The sequence below is a fragment of the Clupea harengus genome, chromosome 23 (genome assembly GCF_900700415.2).
Source record: "Clupea harengus chromosome 23, Ch_v2.0.2, whole genome shotgun sequence".
NCBI classification, from domain to species: domain Eukaryota; kingdom Metazoa; phylum Chordata; class Actinopteri; order Clupeiformes; family Clupeidae; genus Clupea; species Clupea harengus.
This window is the reverse complement of record NC_045174.1, coordinates 15,744,610-15,768,886: the sequence shown is the minus strand read 5'-3', so window position 1 is coordinate 15,768,886 and position 24,277 is coordinate 15,744,610. Positions and strand designations below refer to the sequence as shown.

The 24,277-nt window shown below is 43.9% G+C and overlaps 1 protein-coding gene across 1 annotated transcript; it reads right to left on the bottom strand.

Moving 5' to 3' along the window:
- Positions 1 to 1,824: 1,824 nt before the first annotated feature.
- On the bottom strand, positions 1,825 to 24,261 carry LOC105910529 (coiled-coil domain-containing protein 6). Its single transcript, XM_012839256.3, has 9 exons — positions 23,701 to 24,261; positions 20,939 to 21,088; positions 14,549 to 14,677; positions 14,122 to 14,225; positions 13,185 to 13,345; positions 10,113 to 10,269; positions 7,261 to 7,361; positions 3,537 to 3,658; positions 1,825 to 2,379 (listed from the first exon to the last, which is right to left on the bottom strand). Exons 1-9 carry the CDS (start codon positions 24,259 to 24,261, stop codon positions 2,242 to 2,244), a joined length of 1,623 nt encoding a protein of 540 aa, XP_012694710.2. The 3' UTR covers positions 1,825 to 2,241.
- Positions 24,262 to 24,277: the final 16 nt, after the last annotated feature.

Below are 24,277 nucleotides of genomic sequence, written 5' to 3'. Positions count from 1 at the left end.
TGTCGTTAACTGCATTGCAGTCATGACTCAAAATCGCTTCCAACTTTGACAGGCTTTGCTTTGTACTTTATTCATGCTTTTATCTGTTTAGGTTTGGTTTCATCATGGAGTGAATGGACACAACACTAAATTAGAAGAGAGAATTATCAGCTAAGTGCTTTGTGTTGTTCTGGTTTCATATCTAAGCTGGTCCGACATAAGGTCGACATAAGGTCCGACATAAAGCACCCAGAAGCTGGGAGCTGAGGGCTGGGAAGGATCGAAAGTCTACTATCGTCACAGAAATGACAGCGGCTTGAAACTAGATCACAAACACAACACACGCAATGGGCAGGATCAAGTTTTGTTTTTCCTCTTTCAAAGCTTAAAAAAAAAAAAAAAAAAAAAAAAAAAAAAAAAAAATACATCTTATTTTACTCATAAGTGATTTTGATCATTCTCTTCTCTTGCGTAGTCATCGCCATCGACACATTCTCAATGAAAATCACAGTGGTACCAGTTTCAGAAGCAACTTGTGAAGAACCTGATGCACAACCTTCCGATGAGAACTAGGATGCTTTTCAAAGAAATATCCCTACTGCCATTCTTCCGCTGATGTTCATTTCCACAGACCTTCACGCAAAAGGTGAATCTGTAGTCTTTGTGTCATGAAAACAGGTGTCAAAAAGTGCTGTCCGGTAGGAAGTGACACCGAAGATACAAAAAACAAAAGGCCCACAGAACACCTTGGATGCGTCCCATGCACAACATGACCAGAGTCAAGGGCAGAGAGAAAGGAAGGAGAAAGAAAACAAAAAATATATATATATTTTACTTAAGTTTGGAGTGACAGTCTTTACTTGATACAGGTACATCTCTGTTACTTTCTCCACCCGTGGTTTCAAAAAATAAATAAAACAAATCTGGTCAATGCAAATTTCTCACTACACCAGCAGCAGAAGCACACGGAATAAAAAAAAAGAAAAAAAGAAAACAACATCTGACCCCAATCAGACCCACTGCAAATCTCATTTGTGAAGAATAGTACTGGGCCCCACAAGCAGCTCTCTGCAAACTGAGGACCCGTTTCTTCTAAAAGGGCAAAATCCTCCAAGCCCTACAGGCACTACTTATCAGACTCTCTATGGCTCCCGCTCAAGCGCACTGGCTATACATTAACCCATTCAAACGGAGTGACGAGTCAATCTATACGTTAACCCATTCAAACGGAGTGACGAGTCAATCTATACGTTAACCCATTCAAACGGAGTGACCAGTCAAGTCAACAACCGCCAACCATCTCCCACAAAGAAAGAAAGAATAAAAAACAAAAAAAAAAACACACACACACACACATATATATATATATATATATATATATACACCTTTAAAGGCCTTCAAAATGTCTTTAGCTGTCAACTCCTGCAACCACTTACTTACTTCTTTTCAGCCAAAGTCAATCGACTGGTACTGCATATACACACATACGCATACGTTAGGTCTCGAGAAAAAGCCAGGGGAAAACGTCAAATCATACTTTTTATACTACGTGTCTAAAATTGATCAGTACCGTTTCTCTGTTTGCGATTTCTCTAGCAGCTTTACATTGGAAGGTATACTGTCCAGTTTCACAGGCACAAACTGATAGCTGATGATGTCTGTCTTCTATTGTATCTAGACATTTTATGCTATAAAGTACCCAGACAGAAAAAAAAATCCCTTTTTTATCTTTGAAATTTCGAGGCTCTAATGCTTTCAGACCACATGTGAAAGAAAGGGGTGTCCCTAAACATACACGCGCTTCGAACCAGCGGAGGAAGGGGGCGGGGGGGGGGGGGGGGGGGGGGGGGGGGGGCAAGGTCGCAAGCACTGAGCAAGGTTATGATGTGGATGCCTGAAGTGTTGTCAAGGCGACAACCAACCAACTGCATTCGAAAGACGGAGACACTTCCTTTTTTTTCTTCTTCTTCTATGAAACTGATGTACAGTTAAGTCTATAAGATCTCAGTGCAAGTCAACAACTTAAATGTTTATTTGGGTAGTGTAAGTGTATTTAAGGGGCGTGGGTGGGTGGGTTGTAAGCCTTTGGCCCTGATGCACAGCGCAAAGTCGTTTGGTGTGTATTTGCATGCGTGCGTTTGCGTGTGTTTGCGTGTGTTTGCGTGTGTTTGCGTGTGTTTGCGTGTGTTTGCGTGTGTTTGCGTGTGTTTGTGGGTCCAGTCCCGTCCGGCAGAGGAGAATAAGGGGGAGGCGGTTGATAATTCATGCGTCCCGTGGCTGCATGGGCGGGCCCAGAGGAGGAGGGGGCTGCGTGAGCACACTGGACTGCGTGTTGGGGGAGGGAGGGGGCGTGGGTCTCTTGAACTTGTCCGGACTGTTGCTCCTTCTTGGCGAGGGTCTCTGTTAGGAGGAGAGACAGAAAGAGAGGGAAGGAGAGAAGTAGAGAGAGACAGGGGAGGGGAGGGAAGACAGGAAGAGAGAGCGTAATGGATAAACAAACAGGTAGGGTGAAGGAAGACAGGATGTGAGGAGAAGGAGAGAGAGAGAGAGAGAGAGAGAGAGAGAGAGAGAGAGAGAGAGAGAGAGAGAGAGATGAGGGTCAGTCATGCCATGGTCATCAGAGAAGAATATCCTCCCTCAGGTCACTTGAGGTCAGCCTGCTTGGTGACTTAGGACAAATGTGTGTTTGGTCAGGTGCAGACTTAAGGTTATCCATCAACTAGTCAAACCAAACTGAGTTTGGGGCGCTAGGAAACCAGTTTCTAGTGTTAGTTTTTCAAGGATTAATCCAATTTAAATCAGAAAAAGGCACATTAATATTGATTAAATGATATTTAAAAAAATATAATCAAGACAAATGCATTGGCTTGCCCAGTTAGCCCTGGTCTCTCAGCATCAGTCTAAAGAGTGCCATGTCCCTAAACCCTTTGGCCTTGTGTCCCATCCTGTGCGTATGTATAGAATCCTTTATATATACATTAGGTAGTATGTAGAATCGTGTGCATGTGTGTGTGTGTGTGCGTAAGTGAGCATCTCTATGTGTGTTGTGTTTGCATGACCAGCTTTCTGTTGTTTTGCTTGTGTGTGCAGAGAGCATCCTTTCTGTACTCTCTTCCTTCTTTGTGTGTGTGTGTGTGTGTGTGTGTGTGTGTGTGTGTGTGTGTGTGTGTGTGTGTGTGTGTGTGTGTGTGTGTGTGTGGTGTGTGTGTATGCGAGACATTGAACGCTGCAGGGCACCGCATGATGAGAATCCTTGTGACAGCAATGTGTGCGTTACGGTAGTTGTACGTGTTATGGTGTGTGTGCGTGTTTAAGAGTAAGTAAGTAAGACTTAATTTATAGAGAGGGTGTGTGAGCTAGATTATGTGCTCGGAACTCTCTGTGTTTAAGTGTGTGTATTTCTGAAGTGTGTGTGTGTGTATTTCTGAAGTGTGTGTATGTGTGCGTTTCTGAAGTGTGTGTATGTGTGTGTTTCTGAAGTGTGTGTATGTGTGTGTTTCTGAAGTGTGTGTATGTGTGCGTTTCTGAAGTGCGTGTATGTGTGTTCTGTGACTCACAGCGATGCCATGCGATGTGCCCACGTGCATGTGAAGGCCGGTACTGTTGTAGTAGGACATCCCCGCTCGGGTGAGGGTGGTTGGGGGAGTGAAGCCCACTGTGTGACTGGCATACGACAGCCCTGAGAGAGGGAGGGAGAGAGAGAGAGAGAGAGAGAGAGAAAGAAAGAGAGAGGTTGTTCAAGGCAACTACAAGTACTTTAGGCTCACTCAGTTCTTATAATGATAACGCTCAATCTGCAGCAATGCGCATGGATACACATTTAGACATTTCTCCTTGGAGCGACAAAGTAATACACGTGCGAACACACACACAAACACACACACACACGCAGACACAGACAGAGACCGAGACCTACGTCTTCTCTAACAGCTCCCTCTCCCTCACACACACACACACACACACACACACCATTCCTCCTGCACTGCTTAGTCGCCATCCCTTACAAAAATTCACAGCTAGGTACATATTCTCAGACAAGTAACTTTCACTCACACTCTCTCTTTCTCACACACACACACAAACACCCCGATAGTTTCTGTTACGCTCATCCAAACACACTGGATTATTTTGAAAACACACTTTTGGGCAAATATGGACCAAGCTGGAGGAACAGTGATCGGTGTAGTTTGTGTAAACACCCTGTAGTTTGGGCTTGGGCTGACACGATCACAAACTGGTCATGGCCACAAAAATCATTAATTGTGACAAACAAACCGCCCAATACAATGAAGATCCACAAAACAAGTGATAACAACATCCACAATCACAAAAAAAAAAACAGTGATGGCTTTCCCACGTGACTAGCAGACACTGCACAACAACATGCAGCGCAGCTTTGGTAAGCGTGAGCGTAGGAAACAGGAAGTCCTGGGCTGAGGAACACACCTCTGCAGCTGTGGGCTAAACGGCTGTCATGATATGCAGACAGGTTACGTTACCTTACTGTGCAGCACAGCGCAGCAGAGCACAGCACAGCGCAACAGAGCAGAGCACAGCACAGCGCAGCAGAGCACAGCACTACACAACACTACACAGCACAGCAGGTTCTCACACTCACAGCAGGTAAGCACAAACAAGCCACACCACCTATTGAACCTTAACACATTGCATGCTGAGTTCAGACAAACATACATCAACCATAAAGTTCAAGGCATTAACTGGTAGACGTGCCTAACCCACATCACATATGAACCCAAGGGACAGGGAAAGGTAACCACGCACCAACCACAAAGTTCACCGTTTCTGTAGAATAAACACACTTAGCCCATATCCATAAATTAAACCATAATATAACATTACTACATTACTATAAAACGACTAAATAATAAATAAATAAACAATAAATATAAAACCATATAAATGTTTCAGCTCATTAATCATCATCATCATGCACTGCAGCGTTTTAATTGACAAAGTGCTACTGTTTTATTCGTCATTAATCCGCGAATCTGAGAAATCGATTGCGAGAGCGCTGTGCTTCAAACGGATAGAACAACAAGGACGGGGCTTGTGCGGACTATCAAAACGCCTGACTGGCATTCAACATGGCTGCCGCTGTGACATTCCTCAAGGCTTTATCATCTCACAAGACAGGCCCTGTTTAAACACAAGCAACAGTCTCCCTCTATTTGGGGCGGGGAGAAGGGGGTTATTGTCCCCAGAACTCTACTGAACTGGCCTGGAAGTTCGAGGAAAAGGGCTTTTATTATGTAATAATTAATATGGCAGTTTATTCACGAGCTTCGTGGGCCTGAGTAGGTCTTAGCTGATTTAATGGAGTTCTAATTACCGTTTGGTAGTTTCAAAGAGGTTGCCAAAGTCATCGATTTACAGGAATTCAAGACATATCAAAGAACTCTAAATGGGGATTACAAGTAATCCTTTTGATTCTCACTCCTATTACACTCATTACACACAGTTAATTCTAAAAGGCCTTTAAATCCAATTAACACATGATTTTGAGCGCAATGAAAGAACTGTTCATTCCGCAGTAAGAACTTATTATTTTACCTGTATATCACCAAAACTTTATTTAATAAAACTGAGGTATGCAGCAGGCTCCTTATGTACTAAGCCTCCTTAGCTACAAGACACATATGGCTGGACTACAGTACCAGTCAAAAGTTTGGACACACCTTACATTTTTGTGTTTTCTTTACTTTTATTATTTTCTACATTGTAGATTTATACTGAATACATTTAAACTACGAAAGAACACATATGGAATGATGTACTAAACAAAAAAAGTGTTATCTACCATGTAGAAAATAATAAGATCAAAAGAAAAATCTTCTCAAAAAATGAGGTGTGTCCAAACTTTTGACTGGTACTGTACATAGAACCACCCAGACCCAGTGAACAGCTGCTCCTACGGGTCATCGATGGACTCTGTACGGTTAAGGTTCATTATTTCCAAGAAAGGGTCTGGAACTTCGCGGCGTGAACAAGGTTCTTTCCTGAAGTGCCTTAGACCAAAAGAACAGACTCCCGCAGGAATCTCATAAAATGACCCACGAGGAAGCCATAAAGTATTTTATTCTTATAGTCTTATATTCTTTTATTATTTGTGTGGCGTGTCTGACGTGGCCACCAGCCTAATTCTGAGAGGGTTTTTGAATACACGGAAATGGCAGACCGCAACGCTCAGTTTGACTTAACTTTACAGCCCTGTCAGGTAAGAAATGAGGGCACATAAAAAATGCAAACTCACCGTACGAGAGAGATTTTTCTTTCGCTCTCAAAATGACCATTTACAAAAACATCTAGATATGTTTCTATGCACAAAGATGGGACAGTTCAAGTTAAATAGTTGTAAAATAACAACATCAACCGTTATCAGCTTCAATCTATTCACTGCTACGGGATCACACCAGGCAGCCAACACTGAAACCATCTGTGATCTGTGTAAACCACATCATTGTGGTTGTGGACCCGTGTAACACAGACACGCACACACACACACACACACACACACACACACACACAGGCACACACACACACACACACACACACTCTCTGTGTTCCACACGAGATGAACACAGTTGGGGCTACTACCACAACGTTTTTATTCCATTTTATGTACTCTGTACATTCTTTTAATAATGTTTTTATTCTACGTACATTGAAAAATCTTTTATTTGTTTTTATCTTTTCACTTTGTCTTTATCTTTCCTTTGGATGATTATTTTTGTACATTATGTACATTGCCTGTGTATGAAACGTGCTATATAAATCATCTTGCCTTTATCATACAGCCTGCCTCCATTCATTCATTCCAATTACATGACACTTGACAAACAATAATGACACCATATTATATAGGAACACATCACTGTACCTATGGACAGCTGTTTTATAACTGCACATGGAGAGACATACATGGCCCACGCATGACAACCATGACACACGCATGACAACCATGGCCCACGCATGACAACCATGGCACACGCATGACAACCATGGCACACGCATGACAACCATGGCACACGCATGACAACCATGGCACACGCATGACAACCATGGCACACGCATGACAACCATGGCATCAAAGAAAACAATGGGCAAATATCTCATCTTTCGCGCTCACCCACACGTGCACACACACACGTACACAAACCCACACCCACACACAAGAGCACGAGCACACACAAGAGCACGAGCACACACACACACACACACACACACACACACGAGCACACACACACACGAGCACACACACACCTGGTGATATGGGTCGGCTGGAGCTGGGAGAGGGGGTGTAGGGGATGGGGCTGGAGACAGTGCGAGGCCGTAGTCCCTGTGCAGACATTTCATTAAAGTACCTGGAGCATCGGGAACACAGAACACACAAAACCCAACACACATCAGATGATCATTTCCAAGGGGGGTTATTAAAAAAACAAAAAAACACACACAAACAGATAAACAAAAACTAAAATAAGCTAAAAATGCCGTCTCAAAACATCTCCAAAGGGCATCTATGAAGCACCGTCGAACCAACAGACTACTTGTGACCAAATCAACGGAGGGGAGCAAGGTCATGCTGGTCAAGGTCAAGGTCATGAGGTCACTGTATGAGGGCTGGCTAGCAAAGCTTACAGGGGCACTTCCTACCGCATTTCATATGCATCAGGGTCTACTAGAATACTGCTGAAATGTGAGACTGTTGGAGACACTATATCAAACATCAGTGTCTCCTTACAGCAGAGCAGCTATTTGTTGTACTCATTAAATCATCATCTGTGTGTGTGTGTGTGTGTGTGTGTGTGCAAAGTTACATATACCCCAAGAAGACACTGTGTATTTTCTATACTGAAAAAATACAGACCTACCGGGCCTACAGAAATGCCAGTTAATTCAACAAACGAATAAAAACCCATCTTGTCTCTCAGTTCAAATAATGGCCGTCATCTCTGTGTATTAAGGTCGCCCTGACTTCTCTGGGCATGGATTTCCTCTGAACCTTATTTCAGGTCAGCCAGACGTGAGGTGTGCCTTCAGCCAGGAAGCCCACCGGTGGGTGCAGCTCTGGTGCTGGCACAGTTAGCTGCTTTTGTGTCGGCATGGTTAGCGCTGTGCGTCTGCTGGATGTCCGACCAGAAGGGTGTCAGCCCTGGGCTGGCTGAAACACAATGTCCCAGAGAAGGGGAAATGACACCAGCAATTACTTGGGTGGTTACCAGGGAAGAGCACTTAGCCGCTTTCGCACGCGGCCAACTCATCAATGCAGTACTTAACCGCTCTCGTGCAAAAGGGCAACGCGTCATCACCACCTCAGTGCCTCAGAGTGTCTGAGATAGGGCATGACTAGGGCATTAGTTCGTCTCGTCTCTCACACTGGTGCTAAATAATACCTTGGTGAAATCCTTCTCAAATGTTGGCTTGAATACTCCCAGTTATGACTTCTAAACTGGGTTTAAATATTAGTTTTTTTGAAACGTCAAACCTGGGTTTAAATACTCTGTTGTGTGTTCAAAGTTGGCTTTAATCTATTTTGGGTTCATACTGGGTACAAGATTGGTGTACAGCTAGTAAGCCTCCTCCGCATTGGTGCTGTTACTGGAGCGGTCCTGTGGCCTCATGTGCCACTGATGGAAGGCAGATATGGGATTGGATGCAGGCCAGCTCTGTTGTAGATACAGTTGCCGTTGGTTACAGTATCTGAGCCGTGTCTGTCAAGAGTAGGTTACAGTATCTGAGACACAACACAGAGCAGGGTGCCTAAGCTTGAGGGTAGTGAGATTAGTGAAATGGTACGTGTCCCCAAAACACATAGACGCAGACAAGACGTGACCGGTGGAGACCTATGGAGGTCTATGGAGAAGATCCTTAGAAACTGGCAAACTGGAAGGGACGGGTGAAGCAGGGGATACTAACGGCTAACTGTTGCTTGAACACTGCTTATTATGGTGGATGTCCTTGACAGCGGTCTCTTTTTAGGAGCACAAACAGAACCCGACAAGGGAAGAGTCGTATCAAGGTCGTTCACACAGGAGGGAATGTTGACAGCAGTAGAGGCTGGGGAGGGGAGAGAGGAAAACTGCAACTGCACAGACTTGTTTACCCCTCATGGGAAATCAAGCAGCCATTTTGAGGCAGAGACAGACAGAGATGATGGCGCTTGAGGATCATCAAGCAGAGTACTACTTGTGCTCAGACAAGTGTGTGTGTGTGTGCGTGCACGTGCTCTTTTGAATCGCTCCAGTGGTATGTGTAGGAAGGAGAGAGTATATGCCTATATGTGGATGCACATGCAGCTATGTGTATGGCTCTCACCACCTCCATCTCAAGGCTGACAGGCTTGGTTTGTAAATATACCTGTAGTGTATGCATGAGGTGTGCAGGTCTGTGCACGTGTTTGTGTGTGTGTGTGTGTGTGTGTGTGTGTGCATGTGCATGTATGTATGCATGTACACATCTTTCATCATCTTTCTCTAGGCTGCTCTCACTCTCAGACTCTCTGCATTATTTGTGTGTATGAGATCTATATATGGTGTGTGTGTGTGTGTGTGTGTGTGTGTGTGTGTGTGTGTGTGTGTGTGCATACATGCGTTGTGGTAAAAGCCAACAGGTTACCCTTGGATAAGATCATCGGGGGCAAATATCTAGGACTAGGCTTCAGGGCCCTGGGGAGGTGACCATAGGATTAGAAAGATGGGGGAATTTCTTGATTGAGACAATAATGGATCAGACAAGGGCGCTAACAAGAGTATTTAAAGAGGGGAACACTGTTCATCAGGGGGATCATGCTGCAGTGGGCCCTGGTCCTATGAGCTACAGCCTGAGGATTTCTGACGTGCCCAGGATGATGGACGGCCCAGGAGTAGCGGAGAAGCTGGCGGCTCCAGGAGCAAGAAAAGCCTTCCGACCGCGTGACGGTTAGCGGCGCGCTGAACCGACGCGGGCGACCGAGGAGAACGTTTCTGTTGCTTTTCATCCCTTCCCCCTTACTCGCATGTTTTGGATAAATAAACAGCAGCTTTTTATGTGGACACACACACACAAAAAGAAAGTTTCTGCCTTTTTGTTGAGCCTGGGCGCTCACATTGTGTATGTGTGTGTGTGGTGTGTACCTCTCGTCATCCATCTCTAGACTGCTCTCGCTCTCCGACAGCTGCCTGCACAGCGCCTCCCTGCGCTCCACCTCCCGCTGCAGTTTCCTCTGGAGCCGGACGTTCTCCTCTCGCATGTGCCGCTCCTCCTCGATGTACTGTGCCCGCTTCTCTGTGTCTGAAGACACAGACACAGACACAGACACAGACACACACACACACACACACACACACACGTAAGCACATGAAACACCTCAACATGCTTTTTTTACATGTGAAAGAGAACATTAAAAAAGCCAAACACCTTGGTCAGAGGCAATTGCGTTATGCAACAGGCTTATATAGCCCCTGTGCTTGTGCAAACACAGACAGCATGTAATACATGACTTGTTAGGGCCAATGATTTTCCGTAAAAAAAAAAAAGCTCATTTTGTTCACCCTGAGGTAAATTGATGGCTTAAAATGAGTGGATAATATGTGCTTCTTAGATTGTTGTTTGCCAGCCATCAACAGAATAGAAGACGAAAATGTTTTTGTTTTAAATGCGATTGGGAAGACGATCTGGCTTTAAAGGAGGTGTGTGGGTCAACCGTTGAAAAGGGGGACGTGGCCGGAGCAGAGTTCAGCGCAGACGTGACATTTTCTCAGTGGTTTTGTTCTTTAATTAATGTTTGTTCATCGTTGCAATCGTTGTTGTGTTTATTTGAAAGAAATACAGCCTTGCAGCCCAAAATACAGGGGAATTTGGGCGATTTGTATGCAAAAAATCCGTTCCGTCTGAAAGTTGCAATTCCGTTTCAAAGGGTACATTCCGCGAATTCCGTCCGTATTCCGTTATCGCGGAAAATCATTGGCCCTAATTTGTACATGCCAGCCACCCACACACAGACACATTCCCTCCAATAAAGCACAACATGTAGGCTCTTCCAGATAGGCGAGGACCGTTTCCACGTCAACACCTCAGTGGGCCTACATACAGAGGTCACAACTGATTACATGCAAACGATGGTTGAGAAGTTTACAGGCACCGCGGCTGTTATCAATCGGAAAGTGGGGCTGAAATGACGTAAGCCTGCAGTGTTATTCTCGCATACTCATGTTTACATAAGCCGCTGGTTATGTCAGGGTGCTAGCTCATCCCTGTGTACTTCATGGACACAATTATGACCCACAAATCTCTACCTGTATATCCCACTGTACAGGTAATCAGACATAAAGATTACCTTTACGACTTTGGATGTATATCGTGGGAGTAAATATGTGACCTTGAACAAGAGAAGATATGAACAGGTGCAAATCAAGTGCTGCCAACTATGAATAAGAGCTTTGATCTTTGACCTTGTGATCAATAATGTATGTATCTATGCTTTCCCCATCATAAAACACCGTGTCAACTTCCGTTTTGCCCACAGGCCAAGGTCAATGACAATGTATTCTTCAACACCACAGCAGAGGAGAGACATACACAACACCAGGCCATTCTTGTCCCCGGGCAGCCATTGCAGTCCCTTGTGCTGCATAACACCCCTCAGTCCTCCAGACCACCTCTGCACATGGTCCACTGAGACCTGCTGTAGTTGAGCACTTCCTCATGCAGAACAAGTTATCAGCAGTAAAGGTCAGGAATGTTAGCGACCTCCGGACAGGTCCTGCACTTCTCGGAGAGTACCGCTGTGACCTGTTAGTGACTGTCACAACACAATGACACCACCATGTCTTAGTCGTTACACTTTGCTATTCATTAACAAACAAACTGGTCAATGGCAGTGCTGCTTGCAGTGTTGGAAAGGTTGTGGTGGTCTTCCTAAAGGTGTGTATCAGCAGAGCATACCCATACCAGCAGAAGATACCAACACCAAGCCTTCTCTACACTTGTGCCCGTTATTGCCGTCCCTTGTGTTGCATTATATTATACCACTTAGCCGATCTCTGTACAGTTGATCATAAGTGGATGAGTTCCGGAATGTCAGTGCACTTCATTCACTTCGCTAAGAGTATGGCTGTCACCTGTGAATGACCTTCACATCACCATGATGACACACCGTCTGGCTAGACATGCCGAGGCTGTGGGATGAGCGGAATGTATGATAAGTGCCATGCTGTCACTACGCTGGGAATATTGGTGCGCTTCGGGGAATTAACTAAATAGTCGAATGTAGCCATTCCTACACATTCTCAAGAGGAACAAATACACATAAAGTTGAAATAAACAATCTGATAAAAAGCTACCTACTATTGATTTAAAACTGAAGTGTTTTTCTCTCTCACACACAGTTGTGTGTGTGAGAGAGGGAAACACTTCAGTCTTAAATCAATAGTAGGTTTTAGCACTTCAGTTTGACGACAGTTACAGGCAAACCCTACGGGGCCAAGTCTTTTGCTGTGGAGGTCCAGGCAGAGGATGAGACTCATCTCTTTTAGGGCTCGCAACTATCAAGCTTACCCATTGGGCTACCATAATGTAACACCCTGTCAGAAATCATCAATCAAAAATAATCACCTAAACAATCAGATATTATCCCCAGTGAAACTCATTTCCATTTTTTCTCTGCCTTTTCTGAATATTTAAATACAGATACACAGTAAGAATCTAAGGAAGAACAAAATATTTCATTTACAATTTCAACTGAACCAGAATCTGAAGAATGCCTGCCTGAAGGGCTACCAGGGATTTGGAATGTTGCACGCCAGTCAGTGACTAAGTCTAGCTGCAACTTCTAAGTGTTTTGGCTCCACCTAGAGGCTGTTCACTGGAATTGAATGTATGAATTAGTAAAGAAAAAGGAAAGACTAAACGTTTTACAGTGATACAATATTCAGAGTATGTCTTTCATCAGTGTGTATGTGTGTTCTGACAGAAATGTACTTGCAAAAACAGAGAACACACACACACACACACACACACACACACACACACACACACACACAGTAAAGGTAGACATACACTAACACAAAACAAGTTTGGATGCAAACAAACTCAGACTATTTCTCTTTCACAGACAAACAGACACACACTTGTAGGGCATTCCACTCCGTATCACATCAGAGTGGGTGTCAGAGGTCAGAGTTCAAAGGTCAGGCGGTGGTACTCACGCTGCATCTCATTGGTGCGCAGGTTCTTCTTCAGCCGCTCCACCTCATTCTTCAGGAAGCGGATGTGCTGCATCATGTTCTCCGGTGAGTCGATTTCCATGGAGACGTCCCGTGGTGACGGCGGGGCAGACACTGGCTGGTCCAGCTTCTCCTGGAGGATTCTGGGATGAAGACAAACATCAACACATGTAAACACACACACACAGAGGCAAACTTACAGGCACACACACAAACAAATCTTGAGTGATTCCCAGTAAACACAAGAAACTTGATTTATTTGATGAGCTCATTTATTCCATTTTCAGTAGCGTGCTCTGGAACTGGATCGTAAAAGGACATGGGAATCCTCCAATCCCGATGCCATCACTAGTCAAAAGGTGAGAACACCCTGCACGCAGACTACTGCTCTGGATATATTATTTTCGGCCCATCTAGAGTTTAGGGGTGACTTCAAGGAGGCTGGGACACTCAAACCACCCTGTCCCGTCCCGTCCTGTCCTGTCCTGTGTTACCTTACCCAGCCCTCTCCCTCACGTGCCCCCCCCTGGGTAACGAGATACAGCTCTGAAAGGGAGCCACGCACTACTGAGAGGTACCTCACATGGCACGCATACCCAAGCTAGGATTTCACCATCTTGTAGGGAGCTGGACATGCAGCCGGAGCCCTCATCAGGTATTTTATCAAAGATTGAGACCAAGTCCAAACTACGTTTATCTTTAATGTTTATAGATCCCTTTGCTATAATATAATTGCATAATAATTATTATTATATAGAGATTTAGATTATATATTATATTATATTTTGCTCCCCGGTCTGTATGACATGCATGTGCAGAAAAGACGATGAAAGCTAACTTGACTTGGATACAGGAACTGTGTGAGAGATTTTGGGTCGCAAGGAAATTAACCCGAGGTAGAACATTCTGGAAGACACACCTCTTTTCTGCCTCCAGTTTATCCATTCTCTTCCATAGCCGGTTGACAAGCGCTTCTTGTTCTTGCTCTAACGTGTTCTCCAGGTCGATCTTCTCTCGTCGCAGCTGAACACAAACACACCAAAGACAGACGTCCTGTTAACTCTGAGTAGAGACTTTATAACCAAAACAGACGTCCGGTTTTCTCTCTGAATAGAGACTTTATAACCAAGACTCAACTACTAGCAAAAACACCAACATATCTGCCTACACTACATTTGGATCTAGAATATTTAAACATTTTTAAACATCTGGATAAAACTGACTGGTGATTGAATACATGGAACTGTAGAGTTCTTGCATGGATAAAGGGGGCGAGTGGTGTGAACTAGGCGGGGGTGAAAGCAGGGTGACGTGGGTCGCACGGAGCCAAAGCGAGCCAGCAGTACCTGTTCCAGCGTGAGCTGTTTAGTGATGGTGTCGTTCTCCAGCTTCTTGATCTTCTTCATGAGCTTGTTCACCTGGAACTCCTGCTCCTGCTCCAGGTGCTGCTCCAGCTCGGCCTTCTCATGCTGGAGCTGCAAGCAGAGAGGCCAGGTTATGGATCTCAAACACACAGGCAGGCTTGCGCGCACACACACACACACACACACACACACACACACACACACACACACACACACACACACACACACACACACACACACTCCATCCTCAGGTAAATAAAAATAGACCATGTGAACACACACTCTCTCACATGCACGCACACACACACACACACACTTACTAACAGGGCTGCAGGTGAGGAGGAAAGGCAAGGTTTGGTGACTATAGGCGACTACACATATACCATAAACAGGTGCTTAACAAAGCAATGGACATCCGCTCAGAATGGACCCATCCACTCAGCGTAGAAGATGTTACTATCTGGCCTACGCTGAAGTACCCATACTGCCTCAAAACACTGATACATATGATCCTTCATCCCGGTCTCTAGTCAAGCCTTCAATGCTGACGGTAGGAGGGGGTAACAGTTACCATTGCTGACAGTTCATTACCCTAATGTCAATGATGGGGATGAGGAAGAAGAGGAGGAGGAGGAGGAGGAGGTGAGGGACATCGCACTGGAATGGTCATGCTGCTAAGTGACCTTATAATGCTAAATGACTCCTCATATTATTGATTGGTCGTGTAGGGTTACGTGTGTCCTCCTGCTGGGGGGCTTTAATTCATGATGTATGATGCGTTTAACGCTTGCTTGCCCACTTGGGACAAAATAATAGATCGAAATGAATACATATGTATGTGGATTGTGTGCTGTGCTGTGCTGTACACAGTCAATGACTTAAGACGGCTACAAACACGTGAGTGCACAGAGAGACAGACAGATTATCTGATAATCACCCTCACATACATGTACAACAACACACCCATAACATTCATTCCTCTGTATAAACAGGTACACACACGCGATAATGATCACTCAGACTCGATGACAGACAAAGACTCACACACACCCACCCACCCACTCACAGCCGCAACAAAGCTGCTCATCTCTCCAATCAGTTCACACTTGTGCAACTGACTTATCCCCTGGAGCCTGTAGTCTGGAGCTAAACCGCCCAAAATGACTACATTTTCATTTCCTATTTGGGTTTTATTTTCCCAGGTTGATTGAGTCGTTCTTTCAGCCGCACCATAAGACTCTGGCAATGCTAGCGAGATGAAGCAGGGGTATGGTACACTCCGAGCGCAAAAATAAAAGGAGCGTTCTGTGGGCTCCGTACCACATTAAACACAGATTCATCTACATCTGATGATCAGTGACAACACTGAGTCACCAGCCACCAGGGAAGAATGTTCCAGGCATTCTGTTTCCGGAATGACCGTGGAACTTTTCACCACCAACACACACTGACGTGATGATGTGAGTCACACGCGTGTGAGTCTGTGAGCATCTCTGGTGGCCTTTCCTGCTGTCGTTCAGTGCAGCACTCGATGATCATGAGAACCCACTGAATCTCATAATGTGAGGGTGAATTTCACAACAGAGAATTCGTGCTGGATCAGGCTGTTTCGACAATTTAAGCTTCCCACAGCTCAATGGGTAGAGCAAGCCGCTAATACGACCATGGTTATGAATTGCTCTCCCAGGAAGAACACATGCTGATAAAACCTACACCTTTACTTGGACCGTAAATCTCCTGGAAATAAAAGTCTCACAAATGAACACAAGTATATGCACATGAACACAATGCTCATTTATTGAAGGCAGTGTGTGAGGCATTAGGGGTGGGGGGGAAAAATTGATTTTTCGATTTCTCTCGATTCTCTCTAGAACGATTCTGTCTCGATTCAGAAAAGTTCATAATCGACTTTTTAATAAAATAATAAAAAAATAATAATATATATATATATATATATTTTTTACACATTCATTTTGTGTTGAAATGCAAGCTGCATCGATTATTGCATTGTTCATAGAAAGTCATAATTGTGACAAGGACACACTTTTTCTCTAATAAAAAAATAGATCTGTTGATTTTCTTTAATTATCAAACACAAAGTAGGAAGTGATTTGAGACTCTGAGTAGCAAACTCAAATGTTTTAAAAATCGAGATGCATCGATAATCGTTTTAGAATTGATAATCGATAATCGGTTTAGAATCGAGAATCGGTATAGAATCGAATCGTTGACCTCTGAATCGGAATCGAATCGAATCGTGAGGTGCCAAGAGATTCCCACCCCTATGAGGCATCATGTTTATTTTCCAGTGACTGGTATACTAATGTAGGCCTTTTAGACTAAAGGCTAACATGAAAGCGTTTGCGTTACTTAAAGCACCACTGCACCAAACATTAAACACACCAGGATCTGTAAAGCCATCTTTTTTTCCACTGAATGTAGCTTTCAAGTCTTTTCAGTTGAGGGTAAATACTGGACAAAAGACTGACGTCTCCGGCCTGTGCCGTGTGTGTTTGTGTTTGATTTCACACCAACTCTACTTTACCCTTAAAGCAGCAACACGGAGTCCTGTTCCAAAACTAGTACGCTTACTACCTAAAAGGCATGCAAAAACCTTGCAAACACCACCAAGAGCCTAGCTGACTCTGATAGAAGCTTGACAACACACTAACTGGTGTCTTTTGGCAGTATAGCTGCCAAAGTCATGCGTGTAAAAGCTTTTCTTCCATTTTTGGCATATTCTGGATGGCTAGTGGGGAAGACACAGGTGTTTATCTGTCTTTCACATGACCACATGCTATCAAAATGAATTTGAGGATGGTACCAAAACCGGTTGCCTATAAAACCATACCTCACAAAGTGTCAAATTGCTGCATAGTGTTACTTTAACCTACACAGATCCCTGCTGCGTGACCAGGGCCATCACTGACTGTGTACCATGGGAGAACCACTCCCTTCAGGAGACGCCAAACACTGGGCAAAAATCCACTGGAGGAGCCTCAGGACTCTGGCTGGTACCATTGGTTGACTAAGGGCATCTGGGGTTGGGAATCTTAACAGGGTGAAAGACTAGTTTTGGAGATGGCTGCATTTTGAATGGATAACCCCCAGTTTGAGCCAAGTGAACAATACTAAATGTCTCCTATTTTAGGCTATTTAAAATTTCCAGTTAAGGTCTAAAAGGAAACTTTGAGATTTTTCAACCTGGGCCCTATTTTTAGATCTTTTTGGGACCAAACTTTTACTAAAGACAATTGACGACCGAAATGCAGTTGTCAGTTTTAGCGGTTATAGCTAGTTTTAACTCTGACAGGACCGATTTCGATCGTTAATTCTCCTTGGTAAAAGTGTGGATTCAAAAATATATGGCCCAGGTTGAAAAATCCTGAAGTTACCTTTTAAGGCTTGGCGCAAACAGTATAAACCTCATTGTAAGATTCCTGAATGCTTTTACCTGACAAAAGCCTTTCAAGTCATTTTTGATTAAGTGCAGCAGATTACAAAGGACAAGGACACACAGATGTTAAAGCACAGCAGTAGAAGTAGAAAATGTCAGTACAGGTCAATGACAGCAAGGCAGACACAAAAACACAAGACAGCTATAGGAGGTAAAATAATAAATAAATGGGTCAATGACGTCTAAGGATTTTCAACAGGCCGATTTGAAAATACAGAAAATAAGAATATCTATTGCAATTGTTGAAACATTAAGAATGTTGTGTACACATAAATTCAAATAAAACATTTCAATGAAGTGATTTTAGTGGTTTTTTTCATCTAGATGAATTGGCCGTGGCCTTAAGAAATGTCATGTGGTACGGCCGTGATTTCTCTTAAAATGAATTCATTTCCTTAACATGCTTAAAATTTTTACAAGTTCTCAGTAATATAAAGTGTTTAGAAATAAAGTATTTGCATTTCTTTTGAGTTTTTGTAAATAATGATAATTCTATAATGTCACAGTCATCTTCTAAAATGTATTTATTAGGGCTGTAATTAATCGCACATTTTTAAATGAATTAATCGCGATTAAAAGTAATTTTTTTTCTTAAGACTAAATCTTATAAATAAACAAGTAATCACTTCAGACAGCGTGTATTTTAGACACTGTTGTTTAATTGTATTTTTTTTTTTTTTTAACACAATGGTGCCCCTCGACGGTAAATCGTAAGAATTTCCCCTGAAGCAATTCGAATCACCTCAATCAGCCCACTGTCCTCAACTATGTTGATGGGCCGACAGTCACTGGCAACCCAAATGGTAACCTTTTCACGGACTGGTCTAGTTATTTTCCTAGAGAAGTCGTGGAGTATGGGTTGGCGATCATGTAACCTGGGACTGCTTTCTGTCGGGTGCTTTGCATTAAGGTGATAGCTAAATTTAGCTTGACAAATGCTACATACAACTTTAGTTTTGTCAATTGTTCCGTCATTTTGGCTCTTAAACAGAGACTTTCCGACCAACAATCCCTCAGCTCTCTCCATCTTCAACTACCGCAGTGGTTCTCAAACTTTTCCTGTCATTCCCCACTTTGAACAAGGGGGGCTATTCAAGCCCCACCTGTCCCTCATCGCTCCCATAAAATGGTAGGCCAAGCCCCCTACTTACGGGCTACATTGCCCGAGGGGACACAGGTTCAAGTCTGGCCTGATGTAATTTCCCAATCCTCTCCCCACCTCTTCTCTGCCTCGCTTCCTGTCATAACTTCATGTACTATCCAAATAAAGGCATTACATTTTTTTTTTTTTTTAAAGTTGCGTGAATTGCGTTAAAATATTTTATTGCGTTAATCGCGGCCGCATTAATCGCATAGATTAACGCGTTAACGTTGACAGCCCTAGTATTTATACAAAAAAAGCAAAGAGAAGTTAATGCATTGTGTGCTACAAGCTGTAAGGATGAAGCAGTTGATCAAAGATACGTGGACACTTTATAGAATTTGTTGTTCTACGAATCAATCCTAGTTTGCGCCTTGGCTTAAAGCTGCTGTAAATTCTTCTATGTTTTTGGAATACTTTTCCTGATAAACATGTTGACAGCGGTCATGAATAGATGCAAAACAAAACAAAACCAAAAAAACCCTCCTAGGCTTTGTAACCAGTGGCTGAAATTCCGACACGGTACAACTGCACTGACCAATCAGGACTCTTCCAAAGAGATGCCGGGCTCTCACTGTGTCTATACCTGGCGGAAGTGAGCGTGACATCTGAACGTCACATATAGTATGATTAATGAAGGAGTCTGTCCTTAACAGGTGCTTAATGAAGGAGTCTGTCCTTAACAGGCTGTAGGGTGCTTAATGAAGGAGTCTGTCCTTAACAGGCTGTAGGGTGCTTAATGAAGGAGTGTGTCCTTAAAAGGCTGTAGGGTGCTTAATGAAGGAGTGTGTTCTTAACAGGCTGTAGGGTGCTTAATGAAGGAGTCTGTAGGGTGATTTTGACTGAGAGGGCTGGAGGAGCCTCATGAAATATCAGAGTGGCCTTGACATGCAGCGGCATCAGCGAGAAGGGAATGTGTACACGCAGACATACATAAATCAACTCTACGCACACGCACACACATTTCCACTGTGTGTGTGTGTGTGTGTAAACAGTGGGAATATGTGGGGGTGGTGGCATAACAATGCTGAAGCCTGCATTCTTAACGTTCACGCATGCATACACACACTCTGACCAACACATGCACACACATGCGCACACACACACACACACACACACAAACGCTCTGGCATCCACCCAGCACAGGTGTTTTGAGAGTGTGAACAGAAATGATAAATGCATCCAATGTGATCTTGGCCTTTTATCAAGACTCATGTTCAATGCTCTGCACCTTCGTTTGAGCTACAAACTCAAAGAAGCAACTTTGTCCTCTCATTTTCTCTCATCCTACGGCACAAGTGCACAAGAGTCCACTTCGTATCCAGGGCTAACGAGACCTTTTGGCTTTCGCTATAAAAACAAGTTCTTCAGTGGGTGTTCAGAGGAACACTCGAAGCCAGGACTCATGTATGAGTCAGCCAACATTGAAAAATATTTACCAGACCTCAAGGCCAAACACAGACCCCGTATTCAAAACAACTACAGGGAAACAAAAATCCTTGCCAACACGTGGGTCACAGTGGATGTTGACACCTCTAGGCCATGTGCAGTATGCGTCGACACATGACTGTTTTAGATTCAAGGAGAAAATACGACTCTGTGTGTAGGTAATAAAGCAAACGTTTCTAAGTCTGGTCTTTAAGAACTAGCGTTGGCCTTGGCGATGGTTTGGTAAAAACCGATTGGTAGTCACAGCTTGCTGTGTGGTCATGTTGAGATTGGGATGGTGGGTGGAAGGGGAGGGGGAGGGGGAAGGGGGTGTCGTCTGACTCACTTGCATGAGTTTCCTGGAAAGCTCGTTGGTGAGGAACTCCTCCTCCTTCTCGTAGTTGACAGCGAGTGTCTCCTTCTCCTTCTGCAGGGCCTGAATCTTCTTGAAGAGCGTGTTGCTGATGAACTCCTCCTCCTGTTCCGCGCGCGCTTGCTGCAGATGGAGGACACACAGGAGCCAACAGTGATGAACAGTGAGAGACACACACACACACACACACACAGAAATACTCAATCACAAACTGATACTCATAACACAGGGAAATACATAAGACACTCACAATACATAGAAACACACTGTTACAAACACACACTACACACACACAAATAAGCAGACACAAGCATATGCAGACACACACACCCAGACCAACACTGGGTGACAGACACAAAGGCATCCATTGTCTACAAAGAAACAACAGGCGCTCTGCCAGACAGGCAACAGGACCAACTTCCCGCTCATCTGAAATTTATTGGCAGATTAAAATCCTTATCCTCCAATGGCAGCCTGGATAGGCACTGTTTACAACGACAGCCCGTGCTCCAAACCACACCTTATGCAAACCTGGAGCTCCTTACACAGGACCAGGTTATCAGTTTGGGGATCCTGGATATACTTTTCGCTTCAGACCTGAAGTGAGTGCTCTCGAGTGCTGGGCTCGCTCGCTCTCTCTTTGCACCCGAGAGGAGGTAAACACAGAGGCGATCCACGGGGTGGTCAAATATTTATGGGCGGTCAGCACGGGCTCGATTTTACCGTAGGCACGTGCCAACTGATGCCAGGATTTCACTTAGGCCTCTTCGAGCTGGCCAACTCGAACAGAATTAACAATGCCAGGATCCCAGTTAGAGTTCAGTCAGCCCACTTGATGGAGGTCATCAACTGGCCAACTCAAATAGGTTCTTTCCTTGACAAAAAAAATCATTAAAAAAAAGTACACCTTCAACGATGCCATACTGTTTGTCTCTTTCATTTCAGGTCCGAAGAATCTAGGCCAAGGTCAGTTTCTACGGAGAACTGGGGAGAGAGGCTGACAGTATAGAAAGTGCTGGACGTTAACAAATTGATCATGATACAGCTTTTGGTTTATGCTCGTTTTCCTTATGCAGTTCACAAAAAGACAGTTTTTAAAAGGGAAGTTTCAGAGGGATCTTTTCAGCAGTGAGAGGCAAACTACAGCCACTGCTTACAAAAGGGGTGTGATACAATACATTAAATCCATTCTAGGATGAATAACACTCAGCAGACTGGGTAGGAGGCTATGTGGTCAATCATTGTGCAACATTGAGGAAGTGCGACAAAACAGACTTTGAAAAAGGGCGAGAAGATTTTGGGAAAAAAAGAAAAACACAATTCCGCCTTAAGGCCTAAACCTATGCCAAACGTACCTAGTGCTGTGACTTTAGTGCACAGGGGTGTAACTGGACCTGAACTGGCATGATAGAAAATCATCTACCGATGCTATTTTAGTATTACCAATGTATTACTTTCATGCAGTCCCAGCCAGTTTGGAAGGCTGTCATAAAAAGCTCTAACGTCACGTTAAACTGGCATTACAAGTAAGTGATACAGGCAATGCAAATGCAAATAAAGCCACAATATGAGTTATGCCTAAAAGATTGATGCAACAATGTTTCTGGTCATCAACAACGGCTATCGCCAAGTTTTACAATGAGCTGTGCCTACCATTTCTACAACAAAGATGATGTTGCATAACTCGGTCCTCAGAGGAGCTTTGCTGACACTTAAATAATGAAACATATGTGATCCATTCTCGAGGACACTGCGGCATGGTGCTAGAAACCCCTCAATTCCACTAGATAGCAAGCTAACAGACTGATTGAGCACGATGTCTATTGTCCCATGAATGCGATGACAAACCTGGCCAGGAGGAATTTGCAAGTTGTCTTTCTAAAGCCATGTAGCACGATAGCTACAAAAGCCCATGCTAACCATGCTGACCTCTAATAAAGAAGCGTTCAGCGACTACACTTAGGATTTAAATCTAGATTCAATATCCTATCTCCCTTTTACAGCAGTTTAAGTGACATGCATCATGTATAACCTTAACAAACATGGCATGGCCTTTCCAGCCTGAAGCGTCATTCATTGATAGCAACCATAACTTGCTAGCTAGCTAGCTAATAACATAATACCTGGAAGGAGCGGTAGCATGCGCATCTAATAACGGTAAACCATTACTGTGTTATGATGAATACATAGACATAACTTCCACTGGAGATCAATACACACAGTAAAGAGCATGTACAAATATCAAGCATGCTACAGAATCAAGCTAGCTAAAATGCTAACGAACTTGTACCAGTATAACTTAACGTTAGCCAACTTGCCAATTAGCAACCCAACTGGTGACAGGCTGTCACATCAAATAAAGGCTTCTCATCCCGGTTGTAGCAGGACAGGTGTATCAGCCATCATACAGGCAGTTCGTTTTTGACCGCCCCACGACATAAAACCACCTAAAAGACGAGACACTCTAATGGGCAGGCTTAACAGACTGACCCTTTTCAACCGTTTTAGAGACCCTAACGTTACAGCTAACGTACATAACTGGCGTCAGTTAGCAAGTAGCCATCATAACAAAGCAAGTGGAAGATATCATATGGGAGGACAATGATACACTGTTACGTCTGTATTAGGGCAGGACCACCAATGCCATGCAAAGCCAAGTATTCAAGTAGACTACAACTGTACAAGTATTCAAGTAGGCTAACACAACTAGCGTAGAGTTAGCTCACGTTACTTACCATAGTGACGCTAGCCTTCCGCAGATCTTGATTCTCCTCCTGCAGGGCTTTGCATTTCAGTTTGAACGTTTCCAGCTCTATTTTGAGTACTTTGTTCTCCTGCTGCAGTGAAGCGAGTCTATTTGTTAGTTCTTCCAGACGAAATGGAGAGATCACAACGCCAGGTTTACTGGAGGATGAGGCATATTTCGGGGTGGCAGAGCTGCTGCCCGCTCCATCAGTGTCACTTTCGCTAGCACTGTCCGCCATGTTCACCGCACGGTTGAGGCAGCGCAATGATTCATGTTTGGAGAGAGGTTGAGAAGTGAGCTGCATACAACGCTGCGACCTCCTTTGATTGCCTTTGAAACTACAAAATTGTCCAACAGCGACACCTTGCGATATGAAAGTATGCACACATGTAATGTAATCGTTATGAGTGACAAAAATACATGTTTTTTCTGAATGTATGTTGCCTCTTTGAAAAAGCTTTTGCAATACATCTGCACCAGCTACACTGTACCAATTCATACCATACCATTCATACACTGTATCCAACCAGACCAACCAGTCAAATTCCATACATTATATCCAACTT